The sequence below is a fragment of the Oryx dammah genome, unplaced genomic scaffold (assembly GCF_014754425.2).
Source record: "Oryx dammah isolate SB20612 unplaced genomic scaffold, SCBI_Odam_1.1 HiC_scaffold_8, whole genome shotgun sequence".
NCBI classification, from domain to species: domain Eukaryota; kingdom Metazoa; phylum Chordata; class Mammalia; order Artiodactyla; family Bovidae; genus Oryx; species Oryx dammah.
This window is the reverse complement of record NW_024070192.1, coordinates 15433021-15452719: the sequence shown is the minus strand read 5'-3', so window position 1 is coordinate 15452719 and position 19699 is coordinate 15433021. Positions and strand designations below refer to the sequence as shown.

The window sequence follows — 19699 nt, the reverse complement described above, 5'->3', positions numbered from 1 at the left end:
TCCAATACTTGGGCCACCTGATGTGAAGAGCCAACTCATTGGAAAAGACCCTGATGCTGGGAATGACGAGGAAGGAGGAGAAAGGGGAGACAGGATGAGATGGTTGGATGGCATCACCAACTCAATGGACATGAGTTTGGGCAAACTCCAGGAGACTGAAGGACAGGGAAGCCTGGCATGCTGCAGTGGCCTCTGCATTGGCAGGGGGATTGTTAACCGCTGGACCTCCAGTGAAGTCCAGAGGTTGGCATTTGAATCAATAAACCGTAAAGATCACTCTCCCCAGGGTGGGCGGGTGGGCATTGTCCAATCCATTGAGGGCCTGAATAGAACAAAAAGGGAGAGAAAGGACAGATTTTCTGTTGAGCTAGGACACCCATCTTCTGCTCTTGGGCATCAACATTTCTGGTTCTCAGGCCTTCAGACGCCAACCAGGGTTCACAGTCTTGCCGCCCCCCGCCCCATGTTCCCAGGCCCAAGTTTGAATTGGAACCGCATCACTGGCTTTCCTAGGTCCTTAGCTTGCCGATGGCAGACGGTGGGACTTCTCAGCCTCCATAATCCTGTGAGCCAATCCCTCATACTAAATCTCTCTATATATCCTATTAGCTCTTTTTCTCTAGAGAACCTTAGCGCACATTTCTTCCCATGTAACATGGGGTTACTTGTATCTGCCTCATGGGCGTATTGTGAGGATTAAAGATAAATGTAAAACGCTTACCCTCAGGCCCAGCTCCTAGGACGTGCTCTGTAAGGGCGACCTGTGGGCTCCTGTTGCCTCAGTATCATGTTTTCTACACATGTCCTGCTGCCCCAGTGAGAACTGAGCTCCAAGGAGGTGGGCGCTGTGCATTTTTTCCCTGCGTCTTCACAACCTATGCATGGTTGAAAAAAGTGAAAGTTGAGTCAGATTCTGTGACTCCATCGGCTGTAGCCTGCCAGACTCCTCTGTCCATGGAATTCTCTGGACAAGAATACTGGAGTGGGCAGCCATTCCCTTCTCCAGGCGATCTTCCCAACCCAAGGGTCTAACCCAGGTCTCCTGCAATGTGGATTCTTGACCCTGTGAGCCACCAGGGAAGCACAAGCTGATAGTAGGTAAAAGCTGCCTAAAGACCCAAAGGCATAGAAAGACCCTGTGTCCTGTCCAATGTGCCTCAGCATCGAGTAGGTTCTGCCAATATTTAGCCAGTTATAGGGGAGGGAGATAGCCCTTTTCATTCTTTTTTTATTATTATTTTTGAAAATTTATTTATATGGCTGTACCAGGTCTTAGTTGTAGCACCTGATTTTTTTTTTTTTTTTTTTTTTTTAGTTGCAGCATGCAGGATTTACTTCTCTGGCCAGATCAAACCTGGGCCGCCTATATTGGGAGTGTGGAGTCTTAACCGCTGGACCACCAGGGAAGTCCCCATCGTTGTCTTTTTTTTAAAATCACAAATAATGCATTTAATTGTTTAGCTTCTTGCAGTACGCCTGGGTCAGCAAAATCCACTGGAGAAGGCCAGTATTCTGGCCTAGAGAATTCCATGGGGTCACAGAGTCGGATGCGACTGAGCCACTTTCACTTTCACTTCACACTTTCAGTACTCACGTGACAGAAGCTTCCCTGATGCCTCTGAGGGTAAAGAATTTGCCTGTAATGCAGGAGACCTGGGTTTGATCCCTGGGTCAGGAAGATCCTTTAAAGAAGGAAATGGCAACCCACTCCAGTATTCTTGCCTGGAGAATTCCATGGACAGAGGCCTGGCGGGCTACAGTCCATGGGGTTGCAAAGAGCTGGATACTACTGAGTGACTCACACACACACACAACAGAAACTGACAAATCCATGTTGTTGTTTAGTCACTAAGTCGTGTCCGATTCTTTGGCACCCCATGGACTGTAGCCTGCTGGGCTCCTGTGTCCGTGGGATTTCCCAGGAAAGAAGACTGGACCCATCATTGTCTTTTCATAGATGAGACTTGGTACTTTGGCATCTTGGGCCATGAGAAGCCCCATCGGCAGGCCCCTGGGCTGCAGTGGCGATGAATTGATGGTGCGGGTCTGCTGTCTTGCACCTCTTGCCACCCAGACCTCACAGGAGGCACTCCTGCTTTTGTCTGTAAATCCTTCAGATGGTTTCCCCACACCCAACACCGGCTGATGTAAACCTGTAACGGTTTCAGGGTAGCTGCCTCAAACCCTGCTACATCTTACTGCAGGTTTGGCCTGCCAGAATATTTACCCAGCCATTTACTCAAATTCCATTAAGTTCTCTATAAACCTTATTTTAAAATATGCACTGTCCCTTAGATATTTCTCAGTATTGGCTCTCAGACAAATCCTTTATCTTCAGTTGACCTTACAATTCAGTTAAAAACAAAGACCCATGCTCTCATAGAATGATCAGGGCTTGGAGCTCCACTGGTGAGTGGAACAACTTGAGGTTATAGGAATCTTATGTACAGCATGGAGGTATTTTCAACCTGAGTGGCTCTTCCAGGCACTATGCACATTTAAAGGTGTTCTTCTGTGGTTCTCGGATCTAGGCAGCCTGGTGGAATCTTGTTTGCAGTCCTTGAGTCACTTTGCCTAACTGTGGAACATATCAGACAAGATTTTGACGTCTAGCTTTTCCTAAACTCTACTGATGCTGTAACTTATTTGGGGGACCCCTTGGCAGCAACATCTTCAGTGGTCCCTCTTGTTCTGAGGCGGGCAGGTCTTAAAGGCGGTTCGAGAAGCACCTCTTCCTCTTTTACCTTTTTCTCTCTCTTACCCTTTCTCTGCCCCTTCTTCCATTGTTTAGAAAGTCTGTTGAGGCATATTTTACAATTACACCACAGAGGTCGCCTATGTTCAGCACACAGTTCGATAAGCTTTAGTAAATGCATCCAGTTGTGTGAACATAACCACAGACCAGCTTTCAGAAGCCGCTCATCACCCCACAAAGTCCCCTCGAGCGCGTGTCCTGTCCCTGTGGTTTGCCTTTCTAGAAACTGCATGTAAACAGGATCGTACAGTATGGAGTCTTCCGTGACTGGCTTCTTTCATTTGCTGTAATGTTTTTGCAGGTATCAGTAGTTCATTCCCTCTGTCTTTATTTTGACTTGGCTTTGTCTCTCTCTCATATACACACACCTACCTCTTCTTTTCTTACTAAATTCTCCGCCTTGATTTTCATCCTAAGTCTTGATCTGGTCTTTGGGTGATAAGATGCAATTAGGAGAGAAGTGTGGAGGAAATGTACCAAACCCTCTTAAGTGGGTACCTACGGGGGCAGCCAGCCAGCCTGTGGGGGCCCAGGCGGTGTCATCCCTCGTGGCAGTGATGGTGGGGACAAGGAGAGGTGAGACGGGGGGCGGGGAGTGTGGGAGGTGTACTCCTCAGAGTTTCAGGCCCTGAGCCTTTGTCCAAGGGGACTGGAATGAGCACAAGACAAAGCTGCGTGAATAACGTCAGTTTACTGATTCCACTCAGGGTGGAGTGAGACCTGAAGGGGCGCCCTCTGCAGAGGGACCCCAGGCCATGGGGCCCACTAGGGCCAATGGGTCCCCTTGGACGTCTGGGTGGAGGGGCAGCAGCTGGGCAGCTGGTGGGGCCTCAGCAAGCCCAGGTCTGGGGCTGAGCGGGCTGCTGTTGCTGTCTGTGGATGCTCGAGCCAGACCCCAAAAAGAGTGGCAGAAGGTGAAAAAGATAACTGGGAACATCGGTTTCGGTTTCAGTGGCGAGGAGGAGGAAGGGCGGCCAGGAGGAGAGGCTTCTGCCCGGCCAGCTCCGGGGCCAGCTCCCTTGCTAGACAACTCGGCTGTTGCCTTCACAAATGCTGCCGTCACTCCCATCTCCCAGCTCGAAACCTGGAAAGCAAGAGGAAGCTCAGGCTGCAGACTCTGTCGTGGAGGAGGATGGCATCGTTGCCCTTCCTGCCCGGCTCCCCCAAGCCCCTGCCCCAGCACCAGTGACCAGACACACAGACAATACACAACAGACACACACACACCACATGCTACAGTGCCTGGAACAGTGTGAGGAACAGAGGCCCCGCAGTCTTTCAGGGATCAAATTGGCTGGACACAGAGGGTCATGTGATGGGGGTGGGCACAGAGGCAGTGAGAAGCAGTGGAGTCAGAGCAGAAGAGCCGAGGTGGGGTGCTTTCTTTATTCTTGAGAAAGATTCTTATTCTCAATATTTCTTTTCTCATTGGCTGGAGTGAGCGCTCCCTATTTGGAAGCACATTCTGACTGGTGAAGGGCAAGGGAACAAGAGTAACCGCCTCCCTCCATCCCTACCTGGACACTCTCAGCTTCTTCTTCCACCACAATGCAGCCCCAGCTCCAAGAGCTGCCCACCTTCTTTCACCTTCCTCTTTCCCCCAAAATCTAGTTGCCTTGACTTGTACATTTGGGGTAGGGGGCAGATGCTCTGGCCCAGCCGTGGCTGAAGGCCTTCATGGCCGCTCCTGTCCACACCTGCCCACTCCAGGCTGCTGGAGGCATGATTCCTCTCCCTGGACTTGGACTTGACTGTGGTGACCATTATTCGTGCCAGCCAAGAAGCAGCTGTCAGGGGGGCTGTGTGACAATGTGTTAGACCCAGGCACACCCACCCAGGGCCTCTCCCCAGCAGCCCTTAACTCGGTGCCACCTGTGGCATTTTGTGTCCAGTCTTGGTTCCCAGGAGCCCAGGACAGGGTGCCCAGCGAGAAGGTTGGCATGAGCCACAGAGGCTGGCATCTTTGTGTCACCTGCTGTGCCCTGATGAGTTGCCTTTTCCCTCCCTGTTTACCTGCATGGGGCTAGGACGGCGGGTCACAGCCGTGACTCAGCTGCGGCAACCCATCTTCACAGAGCGCTGCCAACCAGGTGAGTCCCGCCAGACTGCCGGGACCAGGGAAGCCATGGCCCCAGGGGGGAGGGCGCGAGGCGTGTGGATCCGCCTTTGGCTGCCCTGGCTCTTGTCCTGATCAGAGCGCAGGCGGGAAGCCAGGCCCCGGCGGCGTCTGAGCAGCGAGCCAAGACGGTCCCTCTGCACGGGGCTGCCCCTGCCGGCGCCTGGGGTGTGCGCAGGGCTGGGACAGGCGGAGAGGCCCTGGACCCGTTTCCAGCGGGGGAAATCTGAGCCCCCCACATTAGGACTCTACCGGGAGGGGGTGGATCCTAGAGCTAGTCCCAGCTTCCTGAAGAGAAGCGGTTATGACATGGTGCGGGGCTGGGGGCGGGAACCATCTGCCTCGGTGCAACACTGGAGGCAGGGTTCCCTCGGCGGAGGCGCCTTTTTAAGCACCACCCTGGGGGCGCTCTTCTCCTGTCCTCGAGATGTCACCCAAACCGGGGGCCCCAGGCCTGGAGCCGCGGTGCCCCTTCCGCATCCCCAAGCCGGGGTGTGGAGGGAGGCTCTCCATCCTGCTCCGGGCCGCCCCCCGCGGCAGGGCGGCAGCAGGCCCCGCTGGGCACTAGGGGTCGCCCCTGCCCAGCCAGACCCGCCCAGGCGCGCCCGCCGCTGCAGGTTTCCCCGAACGGGGAAGAGCGCGGGCGCCTCCGGGGCGGGGGCCGGGAGGGGCGCGGCGGGGCGCGGCGCCGAGACCCTGCCCGGAGCCTCGGGCCACCGAGCCTTCCCGGCCGACGCGCGGCGGGCCCTCTCTGGATCGAGCCGGGGCGCGTGCGCCCGCACACAAAGGTCTTTCCTAGTCCTCACCGTTCCCTGCCTGCCCTCCCTTCCCGGCGGCCCGAGGGGGAGCAGCTGCTCGGGGTCGGCCCGGGCGACGACGCCGGGGACTGGCCGCCCGCCGAGTGGCCCCGCGACCCTGCGAGGCCCTCACCCGGCTCGGGTGGACCCCCGCGGTGGCGCCCGGGGACTGGGACCCTACGAGTTCCTTTTGTGAAGGGAGAGCCTGGTAGAGCCCTCCCCACTCTGAAAATGATCTGCCGGGTTCTCGGGACTGCGTGCCCCGAATAATAGATTGGGTGCTCTAGGGTCGTCATCTGGGCCCCACCCTGTGGAGTTTTGAGCTGGTTCAGCCTCTGCGGGCGGGTCGGTTGCGGGGGGCGAGGTGTGGGTCCCCAAAGCATTACCATGACCACTGACTGTATCAGGGTCACCAGGGGCCCACCCCAGTGCCTGAATCGGTGTCTCTAGGACGGGCCCAGGAATCTATATTTTTCTAAGTTCCCCGGGTGATTCTGATGGCAATGCCTGAGTGGAAATAGCTGTTTTAAACTTTTAAGGCAGGCAGTTGTGACATTTCTCTCCAGAACAGCCTCTGGGGATGGAACTGTCACTTCTGGCACCCCCTTCCTTAGTTCACTGTAACGTTTATGGCTGATGGGATAGTTCTTCCCACATCTGACCACCAGCCTGCCTGCTTTAATTGAGCACGCTTTCTTAAGTCGGGTTTTCTATGGGATAATAAGCCTGCTCTGGAGACAGCTGGTCTGGCTCCTTGGCCCTTTCCCGACACTTGTTTTCCTTGCTCAACTTCTGAATCCAGCAGGCCCACTGGCTTGGGCCGAAGTGTGAGAAAATCCAGTAACTCCAATACTAACTTGTGAATGATGGTGGTCCCTTTATGTAATGGCTACACGGTGCCCTTCCGGGGTTTAGAAGAAATCCCAAGAGACTCCTCCAAGTGCTGGATGCTGGAGAATCCCAGTAAAGGGAAAGGAAGAAAACCTGCAGCGGGTCATCCTGTGCCTGAGGAAGACTGATCTTCCCTTTGCCCGCCTTTGCTTTTGTTTTCAGCATGAGTCCAAACTCTTATCTCTTCTGCATCTAGCACGCTTGGACTGCCTTGCTGACTGCTGCAGCTAGGGTTTCCCCAGCTTTGTGGGGTTATTTTTGCCTCTGGGGGCAGGGGGTGGTTGTTACTTCCTTCCATAGGATTAGGTTCAACACAGCCACAGAAAGACAGCAAATTGCCAAACACCCTCAATATGGCAGGACTGATCCTCACACCTACTTTCATTTTCTTCCGGTCTGGGTTGTGGGTAGTTTCTTGACAACTATGGGAAAGAAGACAATGAAAAATGAACGGTTTTTTCCAAAGCAATTGTGAACAGATGTCTAATCCCCTAGTCGCGGGAATATTCTAGGAATCCCTGACATCACCTTAAAGGGGCAGAGGAGGAGGCGTGGAGGTGCGAGGGCAGTGTTGATATTCAGCACCTGTGGGGCGTAGGCGCCTCCTAAAGACAGCGTCAGCGATAGCGCAGGTCACCTTCGCCTGTTTGAGGCGTCTAAATTTGGCAGTGTGAACAGACCTGCGACCTCTCAGCAATTGATCTGAGCAGCGGAACCCCATCCTGACGGTCCAGAGTCACGTTTCCAGGCAGTGGGGGTGAAAGCCGGGCTAATTGGCCACTTGCCTCACCACTGGCTTTTAAACAATCGGTTGTATTCTCCACCCGGCAGGAAGCAGCAGGCCCATCAAGGCTCTGGGCTCCCTCTTTGTTCTGACTTTATGGCATTTTATGCCACAATGAGAAACACTGTGTACTCCGTGGGAGGCCATTGTGCGAGGCTGCAAGGATGTGGGCTCTGGGGCAGAGGGGCTTGTGCCATTCCCCCCCCCAGGGGGAGGAGGGCCTTTGTGGCAGGCTGGGGGACAAAACAAGGGGTGCTGGACGCTGTTACTGGGGCAACTGTCTGGCCAGTGTAGCCTCTGAGTCCCTCTCCCCAGAAGGCCGGGGGAAAGGGCAGAAGGTTGGAATTTCTTCTAGAGGAGCAGTCCTGGTTACCTGGTAAATTATACATCGGGCGGTGCTAGCAACGGCCTCCGTGTTCCCCAGGCTGCTAGGACGACCTCATCCTGCCTCTAGATTCTGCGCCCGGAGATGGTGGCTATCTAATGATGGCCACCAGGGGGCGCCAACTTGGTGAGTAGGCAAGCTTTCCTAATAGTTGACCAAGCCTGGGCCTTGCATAATTTTGGGTTGGTTTGGTCTTCTGAGGCAAGGGTTTTCCGTTTTGTAGAGATGGTGTGAATGGCTCCGGAGAGAGCCTAGGGAAGATCCATGGATCCTCACACACGGATAGGCCAGTGGGATTTCAGGGCGACTTCAACACCCTCCCCTCCCCTTCCAGGTGAAGTATGAAAGTAGCACCCCTGAGGCAGAAGACAGGTGGGTACTTGTGCCAGGAGGGCATCGTGGAAGCCATGGGGTCCCGCCTATGCTCTGCCTTTTAGTGCACGCACACACACAGGGATTCTTTCTATTTCATCTAGTTTGGCAAATGAGGCACTTGAGAGGTGTAAGGAAGCTGCCGTGGGCAGGCAGGGAGAGCAATTTTGGGTCCAGGGTCATTTCATTGAGAGGGGATGAAGAGTGTGGCACAGACAAAACCCACACCCAGGAGGAAGCCCAGGTTAGGGAACCCCGGAGGGTGCCGCCCCTGAGTACTGGAGTGCGCCGCATGGGCACTGAAAGGGAGAAGGCGGAGGGAAGGCATGTCCTTTTAGCTTCACCCTGCAGAACAGTCCTATGTCCCCATGAGATTAAAGGGTGAGCCAAGCAGGTCAGGTGAGGCTGGTGGGGCCCCATGTTCTCTGGAGATTCTCTCATTGTGAACAGCTGGAGAGAGAAAAGGCCAGTTTCCTGCTAGGCATTTGCAGAGCATAACAGTCACTGCTCCCTTCAGCCCATACTTCACTCTCTGTGCCCACTTAAATCTGGCCCTCCACCTCCAGTGCTCCCCACGTGGGCCCCCTCACCCTGTCCCAGTGCAGAAGCTGCCCAGCTGGGCTCTTCCCCCTTCAGCCCACCCTCCACATGGCCACTCCCGCTCCCTCTCAGAAACAGAGCTCTCCTGACCTGTCAACCTCAGGCTAGAAAGCCTTCCATAGCCTCCCAGAGCTGCACTCAACCCTGTCACATCCTGCTTACTTCCGGCCAGCTCTGGCCACACTCAGTGCCTTGACTTTCCCAGACACGCAAGTCTTTTCCTTCCTGAGCCTCTGTGTTCCCTTCTGCGTGGACGCCCTTCCCTCCTCACCAGCACTGGTCCAAGATTGAGCTCCAGCATCACCTCCTCAGCTGATTGGTTGACAGGAGCAATAAAGAAGTGCTTTGCCACCAGGCTCCCAAAGCAGTGGGAAGACGGATGGCAAAGAGTACAAGCTAACTGGATTCAGAGCAAAGGCCTCTGAAACGTTGGCTTGTGTCCCTCCTGCCTGGAGGATCTGTCCTGCAGAAGGTATGGAAGAAGCAAGGGTGGAGGGTGGGTAAGAACAGTGGCCCCTTCCTGTCCTTTAACTCTGCCTTCTTCCACATCCAGCTCCATCTCCTGAAATAACACAAGGCACTTTTTATTTTTTTGGATACTCTTGGTTACCCATCTGTCTCTTTGGACTCTGAATCCCTTTTAGGCAAAGTGTGTCTTGATCATCTTTATATTCCCCAGGATCTAGTTTAGAACCCAAGGGCTTCACCGATGGGTCAGTGGTTAGAGAATCCACCTGCAATGTAGGAGACATGGGTTCAGCCCCTGAGTCAGGAAGATCCCCTAGAGGAGGAAATGGCAACCTACTGGAGTATTCGTGCCTGGAAAATCCCATGGACAGAGGAGCCTGGGGGTCTACTGTCCATAGGGTCACAAAGAGTTGGACATGACTGAACAGAGCGAACACAGTTTAGGACCTAGCACGTGGTAGACATGTAGAAAACCTCTGAATACTCAGATATACCTTGAACTTGAAAGTGTTCCTTTATCTAGAATACTGTTTTTTCTCCATAAATTTATATTATCATTTTCTCCACATTTCTCCAATTTTTTCAATACTTGCCTCTTGAAGAAGCAAGTATTGTTCACTTTTTCATTGCTTGAGCATCAGGAGGTTACTGAGTGTGTAGTATGTGCCAGGGATTTTCAAGGCACTGGAGGACCATGGTATACAAAAGAGGTAAGGGTTCCTTGTTCCAACTTGCCAATGACCATATCCTCCCCCTGACCCACTCCTGCAACCCTTAGCAGACCACATCCTTTTCTGGCAGTAATTTAGCAAGTGTGTAACCACTCAGTGCTCCTGGCATCCATAGTGTCTGGGACTTGGTCAGCAGTCAATCATGAATCATCGTGTGTCCAGCTTCAGGAAAAGGATAGATGTAGAAGGTTTGACTCTGCCTTAAAAAGGCTCACAGCCTCACTGGGGAGCCAAATTATTCATTTATAAGATCACTGAAAACCCCAGGAAGCCACTGTCAGGGAAGATCTTGGTTTTTTTATTTCACAGCCTCTGGGAATTCACTGGATCTGTTAGTTCTCTTGATCAAAGGCTGCTGCTGCTGCTAAGTCGCTTCAGCCGTGGCCAACTCTGTGCGACCCCATAGACAGCAGCCCACCAAGCTCTGCCATCCCTGAGATTCTCGAGGCAAGAACACTGGAGTGGGTTGCCATTTTCTTCTCCAATGCAGGAAAGTGAAAAGTGAAAGTGAAGTCGCTCAGTCAGGTCCGACTCTTCGCAACCCCATGGACTGCAGCCTACCAGGCTCCTCCGTCCATGGGATTTTCCAGGCAAGAGAACAGGAGTGGGTTGCCATTGCCTTCTCTGGATCAAGGGCTACTTTTTGATTATTTCCTGGTTTTCCCTATATGTGAGTCTCACCTTCCCACCTGATTATTAACTCCTCAGAGAAAGAGACATCATGTCTGATAGCCACTTTCCCAGGTCCCCATCTCAGCACCTGATATGCAGGTGTGAATGAATGATCACCACCATGGACAGGCCTTCACCGCTGTGTCTTATTGAGACACAACCAGGAGCCTGTTGTGAATGGCTTTTCAGGTTCTGGTCAGTAAAGAAGAGGGAAGGGGGCATTCTTTCTCATCATAGTGCCTCTCTCTTGCTAAACGTCACCCTTAGAATCTTCTGCAAGAAATACTGAGACTCAAATCCAGAAGAGAATCAATTTGACAAAAGCCACTTGTTATAGCAACCCACTCCAGTATTCTTGCCTGGAGAATCTCAGGGACAGAGGAGCCTGGCAGGCCACAGTCCGTTGGGTCACAAAGAGTCAGACATGATTGAGCAACTGAGCACATTCACACACCTGTTTTCCTACTTCCATTCGGGTACCTCTTAACTGGTTCTTAGTACTGGTTATTGCTTGGTGGTTTATATGGGTGAGAACTACTGAGCTGGCCAAAAAGTTTGTTTGGGTCTTTCTGCAAGATGGTACAAAAACTTGAAAGGACTTTTTGGCCCACCCAGTATTTCGGGGGAATCTCAAATTACAAGTAAGCTTGTGATGAGAGAAGTGATGCCCTGCCCTCCCTGCTTCCTTCCCTGCTGGCTCCTGGCTTGCTCCCCACATTACCTGCTCCTTCTCTGGGACAGTTTTACCAGAACGTTCTCTAGGGTCAATGCTTTAAGGGCGTGGGTTTTTCATCCAGGGGGTTGTGCTGTTTGTTGCCTTCCTGTGTGCAGTGTTATAGTCCCAGAGGCTAATGTCTCTTGCCTTCGTTTGTTGATGGTGTGGCCATCTGTAACCTTTATCGAACCCTGGGTGCTTTGAAGTTCAATGTGCAATAAAAAGTTCATGAAAAAAGATGTGGAATCGTGAAAATAAGGTTACAGAAATGTTAACAAAGGATCATTTCCTGCTTCCTGTTATACTTTTTAAAAAATGTATTTCTCTAAGGAATTTATGTCACCATTAAGAGTGAAAGGAAGGACAGGCCTGGGTCAGAGAGAGGGTGAGATGCCTGAGGAGATATCTTGGCGAAGACCCAGCCTGTTGTCTTAATTGAGAACTTAGGGTCTAAGGGGAGAATAGAAGCCAGAAAGATATGGAGACAGATCTCAAATGCTTATGATTAATGGTCTGAACCCAACATTTCTAGAGGCGTGCATGTATGCTCAGTCATGTCCGACTCTGCAATCCCAGGGACTGTAGCCCACCAAGCTCCTCTGTCCATGAGATTTCCCAGGCAAGAATACTAGAGTGGGTTGCCATTTCCTCCTCCTAGGGGATCTTTCCGACCCAGGGATCAGACCCACGTCTCCTGCATCGGCAGGTGGGTTCTCTGCCACTGAGCCACCAGGGAGGCCCATTTCTAGCAGGGATGACTCCGAATGGACCACCACGGCCTCCGGTGGCGCAGGGACTGGGGCTGTGTAGGGGGCACTTGGCGTCGCTGGGTTTCACCTTCAGACGGTGACCGGTGCTGGCAGGCGCCCCTTGTCCACTCGAGGTAGAAAAGTAGAGACAGAGACGTGGAGAGCAAGACGGTGAAGAGAGAGAGGTGCGCGGGACGCGTAGCAGAGCATCGCTAAAGCTGCCTCAGGGTCCCACTGGCGGCTTGTCCACGGCTACACTGGTTTGCTTTCCAGTGGTGACCGTTTTGTTTTTTTGTGTTTTTTTTTCCATTGTGGCACTGTATGTGGGATCTTAGTTCCTCGACCAGGGATCAAACCTGTATCCCCTGCATTGGAAGCATGGAGTCTTAACCACTGGACCACCAGGGATGTCTCTTCTGAACCCGTGAACTCTGTGAACCTATGAATTCAGTCCCTTCTGAATCTGTGGTAACCTTCTGAAGTGAGCAGAAGGTCAAATTTCAAGCCTCAGGGGGTGTCCTGGGAACCCCAAACACTAAAAGCATATCAGTGCCTGGCATGGCCTTCAGGTAAGGAAGGCGCCCCTGTCCTGCCAGTGCTCTTCCCTGGTGCGGCCACCGGGGGCATTTAACAAGGAGGACAGTCCCCTGGGGCTCAGGGTTCTGACTTGATAACGGCCAAGGGTATGTGTACATTTCAGAGGTTGCCCTGTTCTCCCACATTTCGATCTGAGTAATGGATCTAGGCTTCTCCCCCCACACCACGCAGTCTCCTAGAGGGCCCTGTTTCTTTTATTAAAGGAAGGGTAGCCACAGCTGATCATTCCTCGTAAATACGCTGTCACTTCTCTAGTGACAGATGGGACCCCATCAGCACCTTTGTTTCTTGGCATATACACACACACAGATGCTGGGATAGCATACCCTGGGAGCCAAAGCAAAATAAACAGCTCCCTTGGCTGGGGGCAGGGAAGCTTCCTGTTTCTCATGGACCCTCCCTGCTTGGGCAGTGGACATCCACGTGTGATGCACACCCAGCCCCTGCAGCCTTGCTGGCCTTATTTTGGGCGCCAAATATTCCCTAGAGACCCACTTGCTTATATAACCATTAGTGACCATTTAATTACCACTCATATTTAATAGGAAACAATTATGTGACCTGGTGGCTCAGACAGTAAAGAATCTGCCTGCAGTGCAAGGGACCCAGGTTCGATCCCTGGGTCAGGAAGATCCCTTGGAAGAGGGAATGGCTATTCATGCCGGTATTTTTGCCTGGGGAATCCCATGGACAGAGGAGCCTGGTGGGCTACAGTCCCTGGGGTTGCAAACAGTCAGACACGACTGAGCAACTAACACTCACACTTGACTGTCACTTTTCAGCCAGAGGGCCACTGTGCCTATACCTGGCAGCCATTAGTCTTGGTGCCAGTGATGACAGCGCCGTATCCCACCAGCTGAACACAGATACGCATCTACTAAAGCACACAGCAAGGTCAGTGACGCTGCTGCTGATGGTCCAGGCAGGCCCCACTCACCCTCTCTCTCGTGGCCCGGTTGTGGTTGAGTCTCATGAGTTCTGCAAACCTCTGTTCATAGAGATGGAGCAGTAACACCAGATACAAGCCTGAATTCATCAGCTCATTTTGTACCTACAGGTGAACAAGAGAGCCTTTAAGTTCATCTATAAAATATTCATGGTCTCAATCACAGGGTGGAGGATAATAGGCCAAGAGGGGACAAGAAATAGGAACAGGAGCCCACGCCCCAAGGCAAGGCCTGCTCTGGAGGGGGGCCGGAGAACAGAGCAGACAGGGACCCGGGGTGGAGGCAGGATAGCCATCCTGGAATCCTTGACTGCCTAGTGGAGGATGCCTGAAGAAGCTCCTGGCCTGGTCCTGGGCTGTGGACACTCACTGAGTAGTTACCTGCCATGGCCTTGAGCTGAGTGTTGGGAGAACACAGGGCCAAAGGTCTCAGCTCCCTGCTGGGACCCCATTCAGTGATGTGGGAGAGAGTGTGCCTCATTCAAAGACGGCTCCCGTATCAGTGGGATGTGTCAAGGGCCACAAAGGAGTCGTGAATGGGAAGAAAGAGGCTGGTGGCATATGACCTGGGTGACAGTGTCTCTGATGGTCCTAAAAGGATGGGAGGGACTTTGGTAGGTGGCTTTGAGGGCCATTCAGGGCCTTTGTCTAAAAGGCAGCACGCACATGAGGGGGCAGAGTGTGTGTTGGGCAAAATTCTCTACTCACGAGTATAGCTGGAGTATATGGGGAAAGTGTTGGTTTTGAACTTTTTAAAAGTCTTGTCATGGGCTGGGGAGATGGTATGGTGGGACCATATGAGGCAGAATGGAGGCAACTGGACGTCATGTTATATGTACACGTGCAGCTGCTGGCCACTGAGAAGAGGAGTCAACAGGATGAGACTGTGACTCAGGAAGGCAGACGGGTCTGTTGGAGAATCTGGGACACAGGTGCCATGGCGGGAATGTTTTTTGTTCCTAGATCCCTCATTTGCTCAGGGGAAGGGCCTCAGGCCTTAGTTCGCTAAGTTTCTCCCTTCACAACTGGGCTTAGTGATGGTCGCACATAGGGGCTCCCCGACTCCCCACCCTCCCCAGCTGCCCTATTGTCATCTAAGCCCCAGAGAGCATGTGCCCGGTGGGGCCTCGGATGGCACGTGAACCTCAAGGCTTCTGCGCATGCTCTTTCTCACGTGTCTGTTGGCTTGTTTTTGTGCGTCTGTTTCTTTTGAAAAAATCTTTATTTAGCTGTGCAGGGTCTCAGTTGCAGCACTCAGAATCTTTGATCTTTAGTTAGGGCATGTGGGATCTTTAGCTGCAGCATTCAGGAGGTGGGATCTAGTTCCCTAGCAGGGATTGGAGCCGGACCCCCTGCCCCGGGAGCAGGGGGACTCAGCCTCTGCACCACCAGGGAAGTCCCTCTGTGTCTCTGCTGTGAAATCTCCTCTGCCACTTTCCACCTTTCCAAGGCTGTGTCTATGACTTCCTTTACAGCTGTCTCAAGGTCGCCTCCTTGCCGAAGTCTTCCCGATGAAACTCATTTGTTCCAGGCATTCCTCCCTGAGTCCTAAGCCTTCGTCTTTGCTGTGTATGCTGCGTCGTTCACTGGCTAATGTCTTTGCTTTTTCTCGGTGGGTGGGTGCTGGTGTATTTTTCTCACTGGTGCTGAACACACTGGGAGGTTCCTCTAGGGAAGATCTCACCATCCGAGTGACCGTGGCGCCTCTGTCCTCGGCTCCTTTGGCGGTCTGTCTTGCAGAGCCTCGCCCCATGGACCTGCCTCGACCTTCAATAAATTATCAGATTTGTGATGACTCCTCCCCGTCTGCCGCTTTATTCCCCCATCTGTCCTCGGGTCAGATCTCCAGGGTGGGAGGATCAGGGATGGGCCAGACGAGGCTCAGGAAACCCCAGGGGACTAGAAGCCCCGGCAGAGGGCATGGCCCTTGACATCACCCTTGGGAAAGGTCGGAACCGTGACTGCTTTCCCAGGAGAACTGAAGCTCGGCCTTGACACAGTAGCATCTCAGTGCCTCCTCCTTCCTTTCCCCCGGGGGCCCGAGGGGCTTTGCAGGCCCGGTGTCCTATTCCCATCCCATGGAGGGCAGCGCAGGAAGCCAGCACAGAGCACACCCCTTCCAGGATGGATCGGCTGCCAGAAAAGGTGCTCAAGCTAAGCAAAGATCCTTGTGCTCTTCCCTTCTGCATCGGGGCCAGCTCTGAATCTTGGTGACCACTGGCCTCAAGGTTACTGCTTGAGCCCCCTCCTGCCCTACAGACCTGCCTCAAAGACTCCAGCCAACAGTCCTTAGCGATTAGCCTATTTTTAGACTTTCTCTTCTGACCTTGGCCTAGAACAGGCAGAGAGATGGCTCATTTCTCTTTTTTCTGTGTTAAAGGCCTCCTGCCACCTTTCCCAGGAGTCGGTGCTTCCTTTGCCATCTGTCTCAGGAGCCACCACCTCTGGGAAGCCTTCCCGGACTACCTACCACAAGGACCAAGCCTTGTGCCTCGTTGACTTTTCCAGGTGGGGGGCCTCCCATGATCTGTCGATGGCTCTCTCCTGAGTGCTTGCTTCACCAGGAAGCCTTTCTGCTCCCAGACACTCCGATGCATAATGGCAAATCAATCAGCTAGAAAATGGCTTGGAACTATCAGGTTTGTCAAAGCGTGCAGGGAAATCATTTACTTTTTATGACTCCATAAGACCCGGAGGCATGCAGATGGGGAAATATCCACTAATGTTTTCTGCAGATCATTTGACAAGTCACTTCCAGCAGATTGTGTCTCTTCTCTGGTCTGTGGGAGGGAACCTGTCACTTGGTGCCATAAATCTCGCTGGCCCAGCTCCTTTATGTGTGCCCTTTGCAGAGCCTGTGATGCTGGACAAAAGGGGCCGGGTGGGCCAACTGGCGCAGACATTTCATAGTCAGCTTGGAGTCATCCTTTTTACCCTAAGCCACAAGTAGGAGGCGTTTGTTATCAGAGAGTTCCATCCGTCGTGCTTGGTTGTTAAGGGCAGGATGAGCTAATTTTTGGAGCATTATTTCTTGGAGTTGCTCCCAACCTGACCCTCCGTGGCCCACATGCATCACACTTTGCTGCCCACGTGCAACAGCAGAGATGGGGGTGGGAAGGCACGTGAAGCAGTGGGCAGGAGCTCAGGGGGGGCACTCCGCCCACCTACCAGATGTTTTTCTTCCTTTTCTCCTGCCCTTTTATTTTGCTCAAATTCATTTCGGCAGAGAGAGTTGTTATGGATGGAAATTCTCAAGGTAATCTGCTCGAAGAAAGAGAGCCTGGCTAAGAGTTCTAGCAAGTCTTCAAATATGCTCCAAGGATGCTCCCAGGTGTGAGGGGGATTAGGTGGCTACGTGTGTCCAGGGACATGTGTCCACAGCCGAGAGGGAGCACGGTCAGGCCTGTGCTTCCGAGCAATGACAGCCAGAGGCCCCCTGAGCCCCTCCTGTGTGGCAGGGGCCAGGATGGCAGGGGCACTTCTTCATCACACAGGGAGCCTGGGACCTCAGAATGGGCAGCCTGGGACCACCATGCCCTGTGACGCTGGGCAAAGACTTTTAACTGTGCATGGAGAAGGGGACTCCATTTATCAGTGGGGAGAATTGTAGCCTCTGCTCTGCCTCGTTTCCTCAATGCGTGATGACAAAATGAGCTAATACAAGTGGACATGGTATTTCGCAAAACAGAAAACATCCTGCAAGAGACAAGCACTAAAGCTGGGATTCGGGGCAAGGACCACATGTGCCTTGCCTGCCTCTTTGCTCCTAGTGCCCGGCCCATGCCTGGAATATGATTGCTCAATAAATACCTGCATGGATCAAAGAATGAGGGGGAAAGTGTATAATTTTGGTTTAGTGATGACTTTTGACTCTTGTGGTCCCAACTTTAACACATGTCAGAATTACTGAAAGGGCCTTTTAAATGCAATTCCTGGATATCCCCTTTTCCCAAATGCTGATTCAGTAGGTCTGGGTGGGGCCCAAGAACGTGCATTTCTAACAAATTCCCAGATGATGCTGTGGGCCGTGGTTTGGCAACCACCCATCTTTGAGAGACCCTGCTCTCAGCTAAGGATCAACAGTTGGTAGCCAGTAAGCAGAATCTGGCCTGTGGATGTGCTCTGGTTGAAAGGAAGGAGGGCAGGAAAGAAGGAAGGATGTGACCACCTTCTGCTGGAGGGAGTATTCACTGCCTTGCCATAGTAGCCACCGCTCCCAGTGGATGCCACTTGGGAGATTCTGAGCAGCTATTAACCTGCCTGGTCTCTATGGCATTTGAGTGTACAATCTCTGACCTCGGCTTTTCTTAAACTTCTTTTCTCATGGTCCATTTTGGAACCTGGACTGTTCCTTGGAGCTCTATCTGTTGCCATCAAGGAGCTCTTCCTTCCGCTCAGAAACCCAATCAACCAACCCATCAATCAATCGTGAGTCCCACCTCCAGATTCAGGAGCGTGCGTGTGCACTCATACACACACGACGATGTGGAGTTGTTTCACGGGCAACACTGCCGGGAGGTGAGCAGTGGGTGTGGAATGCCTGCTGGGCTTAATTGCCAGGCATCTTTGAGAAAGGGCGGGAGCAAGTTGATGCCAACCCTGGCAGGCCAATCAATGGACTGCCTGATGCCCACAGCCCAAGGTGCTTAGTTCAGGTCCTGGTCTCCCCTCCATCCCCTCCAGCTGCTTTAGCTTCATGGGGCCACTCCCCAGACAGCCTATAGGAGTTCCTAATCTAGCCACCTGGAGCCTGGTAACAAGCCCTGACCCTGTGGGGACCACCCAATGTCCAAAAAAAAGGAGGGAAAATCGGATTTCAGTGCCCTGTTACAGGTCCTGGTTAGCATTCCTGCTGGCCGTACTCAGGTGCATTGAACCAAACCAGGGAAACACACACTAATCCAAGCCCCTCAGAGAATACTGACAGTGCTGGCTGGGTACCTACTGGGCAAGTCCATCTGTGGTCAGATGCTAAGTGAGGTATATTAGAGGGCTTTGTCCTCAAAAGCCTGTGTGTGGAGGGCTCACTCTTTTTCCTCTCTGGTCTTTTCTTGGCTGTGCTGGGTCTTAGTGGGGGCACACGGGATCTCTGATCTTCACTGAAGCGTGTGAGATCTAGTTCCCTGACCAGGGATTGAAGCTGGGATTCCCTGCACTGAGAGCACCAAGTCTTAGCTACACCAGGGAAGTCCCTCCTCACTATCTTTATGCTAAATGACAGTTACTCCCATCTTCATCCAGGGAGAGCTTCTGAATTTATGGAAGTCACACCTCCCTAGTGCCTCCAGTTTAACTCAGACTGTTAGCAAACAGACGCTATTAAATTCACCACCAGCCATTGAAACAGTCGGAACTGCCGTAAAAGTGTGAGCCCTCAGCTGCTTTCCATCCCCAGATAAATATTGCACGTTGGTTCTTGGGACCTTTGTTCTCCCACCAGGGTGGGTCTGTCAATCTAATTTCTCCCTGTGATTATAATGAAGGGCATTTTCAAAAGGCTTTGATGGCCTGTCAAGCTCTCCTCGAAACTAATTTCAACTCTTTTCTGCTTCCATGTCATGTAATTAGTGTGCTGGGTATTTTCCATCTTCCCCTCCAGCTCCATTTCTCACCCTGCTCTGCGGCCGAGAGGCTGATCTCTATGGATTGCGTTTACTTGGCCCGCCTTGTCCTCTGGCTCCCCATTGTGTTCAGCCAATGGGAGGCCCTGGGAGGAGACCAAAGAGCAGGAAGAGAGAGGCTGGGGTAGTTATCCCACGGTTCCCTCTCTGGGGCAGTGGGGTGCCCATGGCAGCTTTCCCCTACTCACAGGCTGGTGGTGACTCTCTCCTGGAGCCATAACCCAGGATTTCAAAAGGTGACTATAGGACTGCCCAGACTCAGGGTAACCGTTTTGACTCTGTTGTGCTTTTTGCACAAAAAAGGTCTGGATATAGACTCGGGCTTCCCTGGTGGCTCAGCGGTCAAGAATCTACCTGCAGTCCAGGAGACACAGGAGACGCGGGTTATCGGGTTCAATTCCTGGGTCGGGAAGATCTGGAGGAGGGCATGGCAACCCACTCCAGGGCTCCTGCCTGGAGAATCCTATGGACAGAGGAGCCTGGTGGGCTATGGTCCATAG

At 52.7% G+C, this 19699-nt stretch overlaps 1 protein-coding gene across 1 annotated transcript in view; it reads right to left on the bottom strand.

Moving 5' to 3' along the window:
* Window positions 1–3723: 3723 nt before the first annotated feature.
* MARCHF10 (membrane associated ring-CH-type finger 10) overlaps window positions 3724–19699 on the bottom strand; it is an 89074-nt gene continuing 73098 nt past the window's right edge. Inside the window, exons 8-10 of the mRNA XM_040245033.1 lie at window positions 13570–13683; window positions 6939–6981; window positions 3724–3839 (exon numbers count right to left, since the gene is read on the bottom strand). Of these exons, the coding sequence (XP_040100967.1) occupies window positions 3778–3839; window positions 6939–6981; window positions 13570–13683 (219 nt within the window). The 3' untranslated portion in view covers window positions 3724–3777. The remainder of the gene's footprint in view (window positions 3840–6938; window positions 6982–13569; window positions 13684–19699) is intronic.